At 33.9% G+C, this 11,757-nt stretch overlaps 1 protein-coding gene and 1 long non-coding RNA gene across 5 annotated transcripts; both read left to right on the top strand.

Moving 5' to 3' along the window:
• The first annotated feature begins 1,275 nt into the window (after positions 1-1,275).
• On the top strand, positions 1,276-6,607 carry LOC147839030 (uncharacterized). 4 transcript variants are annotated; one of them, XR_015945597.1, is made up of 5 exons: positions 1,276-1,326; positions 2,164-2,260; positions 3,417-3,461; positions 4,009-4,103; positions 4,621-5,161. It is a non-coding gene; the product is annotated as an uncharacterized LOC147839030 (long non-coding RNA). The 4 variants fall into 4 exon arrangements; XR_015518162.2 differs by lacking the exons at positions 1,276-1,326; positions 2,164-2,260; positions 3,417-3,461 and adding an exon at positions 5,783-5,921 and having other exon boundaries at positions 3,973-4,103; positions 4,621-4,710; XR_015518161.2 differs by lacking the exons at positions 1,276-1,326; positions 2,164-2,260; positions 3,417-3,461 and adding an exon at positions 5,783-6,607 and having other exon boundaries at positions 3,980-4,103; positions 4,618-4,710.
• A 1,415-nt stretch (positions 6,608-8,022) lies between these two features.
• Positions 8,023-10,265, top strand: LOC147839031 (uncharacterized). The gene is made up of 4 exons (XM_087298037.1): positions 8,023-8,479; positions 8,632-8,739; positions 8,843-9,050; positions 9,678-10,265. Exons 1-4 carry the CDS (start codon positions 8,295-8,297, stop codon positions 10,140-10,142), a joined length of 966 nt encoding a protein of 321 aa, XP_087154163.1. The 5' UTR covers positions 8,023-8,294; the 3' UTR covers positions 10,143-10,265.
• The last annotated feature ends 1,492 nt before the right edge of the window (positions 10,266-11,757 follow it).

The following is an 11,757-nucleotide window of genomic DNA, read 5'->3' on the forward strand; positions in this document are numbered from 1 at the left end:
TTTACAAATGAATTCATAATCTAATAATACTGAATTAAAGTGCTGTTTTCTTGGTGTTATTTTTTGCAATTCTACATTTTTATAATGATTTTGTTTGATTAAATGCCACATACAACATTGTTCTTTTTTATTTAATTTGAATATTAAATAGACATAAATGTTTTGTTTATGAATAAAATAACTATATAGAAAAAAATGTCAGAGAACTGAGCAGTAGAATGTGAATAACATGAATGTGTTCGTAAATAAGCTGATCTTTGTAAACAAAACAAAGTTTTATTTACTTATTCTACAGAACACAAAAAATAATAAAAATAAAGCTGACCAATTTTAATGCGCACACCTAACCCGGCTCCTAACCCGACCCCTCACTTTGATGTCACTAGCTCTATTTGAGTGCATTGTTTCTGACATTGCATGTCAAACTGTGTGTCTCAGCTTGCATATGCAAGTCCGCAATCAGATACTAATGCTTCTGCAACACAGCCCTGAGGGTACAATCCTCAGTGCAGGGAAACACCACACATTATCTTAATCACAAACTACAGCAAATTTAGTTTATCCAAAATTCACTTATACGGCAAATTTTTGCACTATGGAAGAAACTGGAAACCAACAGAAACAACATGCAAACTCAACATAGAAAGGCCCAGAAGTCTATCCTGGTTCTGTGTGTGTGCACCTGTAACAGCGTCAACAAATTTTACAGACAATATGCTATCAATAAGCATGTTAATTAGCAATTAGTTGATTGTAAATATATCTTTAAGTGTTATAGTTTTTATATAACAAGCTACTGAATATTAAAAATAACAGTAAATATTTTAGAATTACAGCATGTTACATAACAGAGCAAGGACATGTTCACAGTATGTCTGATAATATTTTTTCTTCTGGAGAAAGTCTTCGACTAGAATAAAAGCAGTTTTTAATTTTTTTTAAAAGTGTTTTAAGGTCAAAATTATTAACCCCTTTAAGCTATATATTTTTTCGACAGTTTCAGAACAAATCATTGTTATAAAATAACTTGCCTAATTACCCTTACCCTAATATATATATATATATATATATATATATATATATATATATATATATATATATATATATATATATATATATATATATATATATATATATATATTATTTATTTATTTATTTATTTATTTATTTAAAAACATAATCATAAACTGCCCCCTGGTGGCGAATATGTGTTTCGCTTCATCCTTGCATTACGGTGGAGTGGGCGGAGCCTCGTGAATGACGGTTAATTTTTTCAAACGAGGAAGTGAAGTCAAGTCCGCCATTTCATCTTCTTCTTTATATCGGGTAAGTTATTATTTTAAAATCATATTTGTGAGATATTTGTCGTCAGGTAATGTTTTTATTAGTTAGAAAAGCCCCTGTTTTGAATAGTGATAAAACTGTAACTTATATGTGGATAATATGGCTAAAAACGGCTAAGAAAGATGGCAGCCGTCAGTTCAGTAACGTTAATCTGTTAAGTTGATTGTGCTCGGGGTTAACAAATTCATTTAAGTTACAATTGTCCTTTTACGCTCGTCATTCCCAATTAAATGATCAATAAGACGTGTTATATGAAGAACAGCGTCGAAACGGGAGCTTGAATGAATGAATCATATGCTGTCCGTTTTTATACAGTTGTAACTGGTGCCGAATTCTGCTTTTGTATTGGTTTTAGCTCAAACACTGAACGAACAGTCTCTTTTTGGTAACGTTAATCCTAATGATCTTGATTTGCTTGTTAATGTGTGTTTTTATTCAGCAAAAGTTTGCAGAGTAACGTTATGTGGTTCATGCTGGCCACTGTTGAGACTGGTCTGCATTAAAAAAATTTAAAGCCAAAACGTTTGAAAAAAAATCCACAGTTGAAACATAATGTGTTAAATGACTTATGATGGAAATTAATTAGCTAAAAAAGAAGGCTAAGTGTGTTATGAAATATTAAACCTTGTTAAAAAATAAAATCAATTGTGTTAAATAAGCTTAAAATCCATATCTTATGTTTTATATTACTTTAAAACAGCCTGGAAACTGAATTGCACCATTAATCTTGTACATATGTATCAAGTCCAAACAAATAGTTTTGTGGCAAGTAAAAATAATATTTTTATAAATTGATTGTATTGTATTAATTTGTTACAGAAAAGAAAGGAATCATGCAAGGATGCAAGCTGAAGGAAAGGACAACTCTCACATCAGTGCATTACTTATTGTTTGACTTCATCATCAAGCACACCAGGTACAATATTGTACATATTTTGTAACTTGTATATGTCAGACTGGTTGTTGGAAACTGAAATAATATATTTTATGTTTTATTTATTATTAAAATATTACAAGATTTATTGCTGCTATTTTATCACTGTGTGAGGTCATAGCTTATTAAAAATATCTATTATTAAAAAAATCAAATTTGACAGAAAGTCTAAATGTTTCCACAAGGTAATTTATTGAATTGTTTTCTGAAAATGTAAAATTTGAAAGTATTGGATAGCTGGAAAAACACAGTCTGTTAACGTAACTTTTATTTTTATCTTAACTTTTTATTTTATGTTAAAAGTAGATTAATTTACCTTGGATCGCATGTTTAAGTTATAATTTCAGAGTGAAAAATGTAAAAGAAAACCATTGAAAACAATGGCATAATGATTTTGCTTGTTCACAAGAGGTACTTGATTTATTTTTCCTGTAGTGATACATAAGTTTTTAAGACTAATGCTTGACACTTAAATTTTAAAGGGATAGTTCACCCAAAAATAATGACATCTTTTATCCTCCACTTGTTTCAAAATATTTTTTTTTGTTCTGTTGAACATAAACTCAGGTGGTGCGGTGGTACAGTGGATAGCTCTGTTGCCTCCCAGCAAAAATGTTTCTGGTTCGAGCCTCGGCTGGGTCAGTTGGCATTTCTGTGTGAAGTTTGTATGTTCTCCCCGTGTTGGCGTGGGTTTCCTCCGGGTGCTCCTGTTTCCCCCACAAGACATGCGGTACAGGTGAATTGGGTAAGCTAAATTGTCCTTAGTGAATGTGTGTAAATGAGAGTGTATGGGTTTTTCCCAGTGATGTGTTGCAGCTGGAAGAGTATCTGCTGCGTAAAACATGCTGGATAAGTTGACTGTTCATTCCACTTTGGTGACCCCAGATTAATAAAGGGATGAAGCTGAAAAAAATTGAATGAACACAAACCCAGTTTTTCCTACTATGTTAATCAATAGTTACAGGTTTCTAACATTCTTCAAAATATCTCCTTTAGTGTTTAACAGATTCAAACTGCTTTGAAACAAGTAGAGGATGAATAAATGGTGACAGAATAGTAAACTATATCTTTAAATGTTTTATTCTGTAAGTTATGTGTATTCATATTTGTCTTGTCTTTTGTCATATTGTCCTTTTAGCTCAGATTGTGATGGACCTGGAATGCGACACCAGTTACTCTTAAAGCCTGATTTATACTTCTGCGTCAGGGGACCGGCGTAACCAACGGCGCATGCAACGCGCGTGGCTGTGCATTTATACTTCTGCGCGCTGTCTGTCGGTCTGCATTAACACTTCCGAAACGCTAGTTGGCAGTGAGGTGTAAATGTTCCTCTGTGTCGAGTTTCTTCGCTACTTTTTTGCTTTTCCTGAACACTTCCGGGATGTACAAGTGGCTCAAACTCGCTCATTTTGAGGCAGGAACCGGTGGACGTACAACAACTTTAACTATGAGGTAAACACAAAACAAAACTTTCCATCCGGAGCTCCTTCACGGTACTCCACACTTGTAAACAATCGCTCGCTCACATTCGCGCTGCTCTCGGTCCCGCCCAGACTCGTCAGCGCTACCAAGCCGACCAATCACAGAGCTTACGCTAGGCGTCGTTGCGACGTGTAGTTACATTTTTTGAGAAGTGCACGTCAGTGACGGCGACGGCCACAGCGAAGGGCTATGCGTCAGCGCCATAGCATACGCCAGCGTTTGACGCAGAAGTATAAATCAGCCTTAAGTCAAGAACCAAATGAAGCACCAGAGTACAGATTATGGAGGTATCTGAAGTTGAACTAACTGGAAGCAGGGAACCATACTAATAAAGTTCCTTAAGGTAAAAGCACCTGCTTTATTTTGATAGGAAGTATTTTTTATAGAGTTCTATTGTTTTATTCTTATTCTAATTTTATTTTCTTCATATACTGAATGGAAGTCATTCAAATTTCACAACAAATGATTTGCAGATTGAATATAAAATATAATGACATTTTAATGCATTATTTCTTTTGGTTATTCTTTACATCTATATATGGGCAAGTATTTAATCAATGAAAATAATTTTTAACAACTTAACTAAACAAATTACTCTGTTGGACCCTAATATTTAAAATAGCAAAATCCTCAAACTAACACACACTCTTGTGAATGCATTCTCACATTCATACACTCAAAAACACACATTCATACAACAGTCTGTCTCAGTCTGACTCACACACAACATCCTCTCCCACATATTTTTCTAGCAAACCTCCACCACAAGCTTGTCCTTTTATGTTGCTTTTATTTCAAACATTTTAGAGCATGATATAGTCCAGGTTTTTATCACTAAGTATTTTTTTTCCATTCAGCAGGTTCCTTGTAAAGATTAACCCAGGGAAGGATCGAAAGTGGAGAAGACCAGATCAAGAAAGACTACATCAAGATCTGCGGTCAGTTCAAAGGTACTTTCACTAATTACCAAGATTTCAGACTATGAATTGATGGAGAAAACTTTGAGTGTCAGATCTTCCTACATCGCCTAGCAAAAATTCTTCCCAGTGTCTTGTAGTAGAAGTGATGCAGTCAATCGAGTTTACATTATTTCGTAAATTGCTTTCTGATTTAATAAAAAATATATTAACCAAACTTGATTAATGTAACAATTTTGATGAAAAGGGCATGTTTTACTAGAGCTTTTAGCACAAAGGCACCCCCATCTTGGAATATTACTGTGTCTGACGTCACGGGGTTGGTATGCTAGAAACGTTTTTGAATGAGGTATTTGTATGATTTATACATAGTCTGTCTTAAAGCGTCACTAAATTGTACAGGCATTACAGGTCAAAGCAATCTGTTGTTACATTTATCAAAATAAACAATAAGGCTCTTAAAACACTGCTTTGAAAAATGTAGAAAATGTAAAACAAATATTTCAAATATTTTATAATAATAATAATATTATGAGGAAGTATAAAACCTTCCTAAGCTTGAAAATATACCAAACTTCCTTAAAGGAAATAAACTTCCTTTGTTAGTGCAAATTCCTTTTTATGTAGTCTTGTAATTAAACAATTAAACCATTCAAACAAGTTTTGAATTTTCCAAATGTAACTAGCTAAAATAGTACCATGTACTTTTACTCTGTATTAGTATTATTTACTAAAATTTGTTTTATTTTAGCAATATAATAGTATTTCTAGTCCTTTAATTTAATGTAATTTAATTTTCAGTTCTCTTTCCATCTACAAAAACATTAAAAAAATAATTTCACAAGCACATTTAAAATAGGTTTAATACTATGAAATATTATATTAATATTATTTTTTATTTTTTATAAATTGATAGGTAGTTCCTATGGAATGTTTTTATGTATCGCTGAGAATACATTTCAGGTGTTCAATACGTTGCTTGTCAGTCTTAAAAATAAAAATAGGTGCTGAAAAAAGTGCTTAAAAGTCCTTAATTTTAATCGAGTTGTGCCTGTATGTACTCTGCAAACAGCACCTTTTAATTGTTGTCTTCTCTGATTTTCAGGATGTTTTGCATTGGACTGTTTTTTTTGGCTTTGACCCTTGCTTGCCCCTGACCTCACTCTTGGACTGCCCTGTTGGATTTTCAGTTTATTTAATTAAAAAAAATTTTTTTGGTTCTGGGTAGATGCTAATAAATATTTAATTGTAATTATTTAATGTAAATCAAAGGCGGCAACACCAAGGCTCCAAAAATACAAATTTATTAAATTAAAAAGGCTGACACAGAGCGTAAAATGTTTCGAGCCGCCGGCTCTTCATCAGACAAATAATTTTTCGTTGTAATTTTTTAAATAATATGTTTTTGTTAAATATGCGATTTCTGTGTTTGTTCTGTCTACTCGAACTTGTTTATCTGGTTTCTGTAATTATCATTTGTTTATTTGACCCTTGCCTCGCCTCTGATCTTGTTTTTGGATTGCCCTTCATATATCTTTTTAATTATTGGTTCTAGTTATATGGTTATAAAATATTTGTTAATTTAATTAATATGCATTATATTAAAAAATACATATAAATATATTTTCTGTGTTTTTTTCTGTATCTATTTATCTAATTTGTATATACATTTGTGTTTGTATGTTCTTCTTATTCTGTATATCTACTTACCTAATTTTACCTTTTTTATATATATTTATTTGCATTTAATTTGTGATTATTCTGTATGCATTTATTTATCTAATTCATATATTTATATGTATTGCATTGATCAATCTGTTGTTGTTTTTTTTGTATGCATCTATTTATATAATTTATATAAATTATATATTTGTATTTATCAATTTATATGCTTCCTTTGAAGCAATTTTTTAAATAAAGCAATTTAAACTAAGCATTCCTTTTAATGAGCTACCAAATGTAGATGTCAGCCACATCTAACCCAAAAGTCAGCCGCAACTGAACAAGATCTGGGCCAGATCTGTGAAATTGCATGGGCCGCATCTGGGCCAGATCTGAGAAACTGCATGGGCCGCAGCTGGGCCAGATTTCAGAATTTGCATGGGCCGCAGCTGGGCCAGATCTAAGAAAATGTATGGGCCACATCTGGCCCAGATATGGACCAAGCTTTTTCTGAGATATGGCCCAGATCTGGTTCAGTTGTGGCTGACTTTTGGATCCTTATGACAGCCACAATCAGGTTGAGACATCGCCGTCATTCCGCGCTGTATGTGGGCCAGAAGAAAGTGGGGGATGTAGGCCATATCTGGGCCAGATGTAATTTGCTATCAGTGACCAGCATGGGATTGCTGGTCACTATCAGCGCCAGCATCCCAGCTGCATCTCATGCTGGTGACCAGCATCCCAGCACCAGCATTCCATGCTGGTCACCAGCATAGCACCTAAATCCCAGCAAGACCAGCATATGTTGTGTTTTGGTGCTGGTGACCAGCATGGGATGCTGGTGACCAGTATGGCCAGCATCCCAGCACCAGCATTTCATGCTGGTCACCAGCATAGCACCCAAATCCCAGCAAGACCAGCATATGTTGTGTTTTGGTGCTGGTGACCAGCATGGCCAGCATCCCAGCACCAGCATTTCATGCTGGTCACCAGCATAGCACCCAAATCCCAGCAAGACCAGCATATGTTGTGTTTTGGTGCTGGTGACCAGCATGGGATGCTGGTGACCAGCATGGCCAGCATCCCAGCACCAGCATTTCATGCTGGTCACCAGCATAGCACCCAAATCCCAGCAAGACCAGCATATGTTGTGTTTTGGTGCTGGTGACCAGCATGGGATGCTGGTGACCAGCATGGGATTGCTGGTCACTAGCATGGGATTGCTGGTCACTAGCATACCAGCGCCAGCATCCCAGCAGCATCTCATACTGGTGACCAGCATCCCAGCACCAGCATTTCATGCTGGTCACCAGCATAGCACCCAAATCCCAGCAAGACCAGCATATGTTGTGTTTTGGTGCTGGTGACCAGCATGGGATGCTGGTGCTTGTATGCTGGCCACCAGCATAGCAGCAGCATCCTATGCTGGTCACCAGCATCACAGCACCAGCATCCCATGCTGGTCACCAGCATAATACCAGCATCACAGCACCAGCATCCCATGGTCACCACAGCATAACACCAGCATCCCATGCTGGTCACCAGCATAGCACCAGCATCCCATGCTGGTCATCACAGCATAACACCAGCATCACAGCACCAGCATCCCATGCTGGTTATCAGCATACCAGCACCAGCATCCCATGCTGGTCACCAGCATACCAGCACCAAAACACAACATATGCTGGTCTTGCTGGTGACCAGCAATGCTGGTCTATGCTGGTTTTTTCAGCAGTACAGCAGGTAAGAAATGGATTTAATATTTTAAAACAACTAATAATATTAATCAAGTGCATATAGTTATGCACTTTGTGTTAATTCTGCATGTTGAACATGAATAAATTAACCATTTGTTGTATGGACAATAAAGGTTATTAATTGACAAAAAAATAATAATAATAACAACACATTTTAAATACTAATATGCCTAACTGTTTACTTATTTTAAAGGTGTGATGGGCCAGACATTAAAGCAAAAAATGTTGTCGGTTATTGAAGGACATCAAACCAAAAAAAAGAAATTAAAACTGATTAAATGGCTCCAGAAAAAAAAAATACTCAAAGCGAAAATGAAGTGCAATCACTGCCAGCACAGAATGAAGCTCACATATAACTCAAACAAAGGAGACAATTATGTTTGGTAAGTGTTAAATATACATATACTGTATACACACACACACACACACAGAGAGAGAGAGAGACAGACACACACACAAATAAATCATCATCTTGAGCATGCAGAATACACTTTCTTATATAGTTATATTTTTCTTATATTATATTTTGTTAAAGGTCCTGTATGAAAAAAGGACACAGGAGAAAAACCATGTCTGTGAGATCTGGATCACTGTTTGCAAAGTCAAAGTGCAATTTATTTTCTTGGATGAAGTTCATATATCGGTATGTAATAAAATATTTATTATTATTACTATTATTTTGTACAATACAGAAAACATTTGTCCAAGACTATCAGTACAACATGTAGTTTCACTTTTATTAACAGGTTTGCTCAAGGCCTTCAACTGAGACAAATTGACATGATTGAAGATGGCATTGCTGGAAGCTCAAGAACACTAAGCAGGATGGCCCAAAAAGTCAGAGGAATATGCAGATATTCTATGAAGCTGTATGCCAGAAAAAAAGGCCAAATGATTGGACATCCCAGAGAGTTTGTTATGATTGATGAAAGCAACTTCCGCCACAAACGAAAGGTAATTAAAATACAACTTAAAATACAAGTCATATTGCAGAGATAAGAATATGTAATTGTGTGCATAAAGTATTAAATAGACATTACAAAGCAATAATTAGAAAAATACAAATAGAATCTATTATTCAATTTTACAAATGATCATGGTTTTATCCAGAAGTTGCTTTTTGTTGTCTCGCCTAAACATCTATTTATTGATTGCTTTAAAACTGTTTGTAAAATTATTTAAACGAAATGCATGTTTTTTTTTTCATTAAGGAAAGTTTCTTAAGAGAAGGGAAAGTGTACATGTTAAAAGTAATTAGGTGATGGCAGATGTTTTTGAACCCTAAATTTTAAAGTAAGAAGGCCAGTAGGTGGCAGTACATGTTTTAATGAATAATTAATTCCTTTAACATGTTAAATCAGCAATAGAAAATGCTAACAGCCCTATTTAAAATACATTAATCAATGTAGTAATTTAAAATTGTTATATTATTTCACAATATGACATATTATGAATATGTGTTTAATTTAGTGTATTTTGTTATAGAATATGTGCAGATTTGTTAAACACCTTATTTGTCTTTGTAAACTTGTTTTATATTGTACAATTATTTTTGTTTTATATTGCATGATTATTTTGCAGTATGGACGTGGAAGATTTGCAAAGACTTGGCACAGAAGAAAATGGGTCTTTGGAATGCTGGGGGTTGCACAAAGAATTAGAAAACCCATTCTAAAGCTTGTTCATCGAAGGTCCCGGAATCATCTTATCCCGCTTATTGAACAACATGTGCATCCTGGAAGTACCATACTTAGTGACGAATGGCGTGCTTACAGTGGTGCACTTACCAATCTTGGCTATAACCACTTTGCTGTGAATCACAGTCAATGTTTTGTAGATCCGAGAACAGGCAGTCATACACAGAATCTGGAAAGGGCATGGTTAACTTACAAAGGAAGAATATGGCGTCTAAGAGGAAACAGGACAGAAGACCTGCTAAAACAGCACCTGAAGGTAATTGAGTGGACTTATTGGCTTGGCAACCGCCACAGGAATGGTCCACTTGGAAGACTGTTCAAGGACATTAAGAAAAAATATCACCTTTAAAGTGATTATCAGCTTTTGGCATGCTATCATGCTTGCTCTCTGTCCATTGTTTTGCAACATCTTTTCTGAAAATATTTTGCAGAGAATAATGCAATGTAATAAAGGTTCTGAAAGTCTAAGTGATACATGGTTTTGAGTGATTTGAGTTGCAAGAAAATCAGTAATCACTGTTTTAATGAACTCACAGATGTTAATTATATTAGTTAATGTTGGATTAATGATAAATCATGTTATTAAAGAGTTAACGAATGTTAGTAAAGCATTAGGTGATGTTAGAATAGTTTACACTTTACAGTGTCTTAATTCCATTAATAAACACTTTGTTAATGATATTTCATGTTAGTTAACAGTTAACGAATGTTAGTAAAGCATTAGATAATGTTGGAATAGTTTACACTTTACAATGTGTCTTAATTCCATTAATAAACACTTTGTTAATGATATTTCATGTTAGTTAACAGTTAACGAATGTTAGTAAAGCATTAGATAATGTTGGAATAGTTTACATTTTACAATAAGTGTCTTAATTCCATTAATAAACACTTTGTTAATGATATTTCATGTTAGTTAACAGTTAACGAATGTTAGTAAAGCATTAGATAATGTTGGAATAGTTTACACTTTACAATAAGTGTCTTAATTCCATTAATAAACACTTTGTTAATGATATTTCATGTTAGTTAACAGTTAACGAATGTTAGTAAAGCATTAGATAATGTTGGAATAGTTTACACTTTACAATAAGTGTCTTAATTCCATTAATAAACACTTTGTTAATGATATTTCATGTTAGTTAACAGTTAACGAATGTTAGTAAAGCATTAGATAATGTTGGAATAGTTTACACTTTACAATAAGTGTCTTAATTCCATTAATAAACACTTTGTTAATGATATTTCATGTTAGTTAACAGTTAATGAATGTTAGTAAAGCATTAGATAATGTTGGAATAGTTTACACTTTACAATAAGTGTCTTAATTTCATTAATAAACACTTTGTTAATGATAAATCATGTTAGTAAAGAATTAACGAATGTTAGCAAAGCATTAGGTAATGTTGAACTATTATACACTACAATAAGTGTCTTAATTCTATTAACAAACACTTTGCAAATGATACACCATGCTAGTTAACAGTTAACAAACACGAATAACAGTTGAAGTCGAGATGCACTCCAATATAGGGTCCATTTAGAACTCCTTTGTCCGTGACATTGATCAAGAACTGAACTTATCATAAGCTCTTCCAATTTGTATGTATTGGTATATGAGTAGTTAACATGAACAAATATTTTTGTTTTGTTCAAGTTGACTAACACATTAGTTAACATTGTAAGTTTTCATGAACAAGGATTCAGTATTGCTTTATAAATGTGTTGTTCATTATTAGGTCAAGTTATCTAATCCATTAACAGATACATTAATGCATAAGTAAGTAAACATTAACTAAGCTGTTCATGTGAAGATGCATTAGAATATGTGTAAACTAGCATTAACAAAGATAAAGTAATGCTGAGCAAAGTCCTTGTTTACTGTTAGATTGTTTACTAATGCATTAACTAAGACATAAATAACTGGTTAGTTAGCATTAACAAAGGTTAAGTAATGCTGAATA

This window comes from Danio rerio, chromosome 20 (assembly GCF_052040795.2).
Source record: "Danio rerio strain M-AB ecotype USA chromosome 20, GRCz13ab, whole genome shotgun sequence".
NCBI classification, from domain to species: domain Eukaryota; kingdom Metazoa; phylum Chordata; class Actinopteri; order Cypriniformes; family Danionidae; genus Danio; species Danio rerio.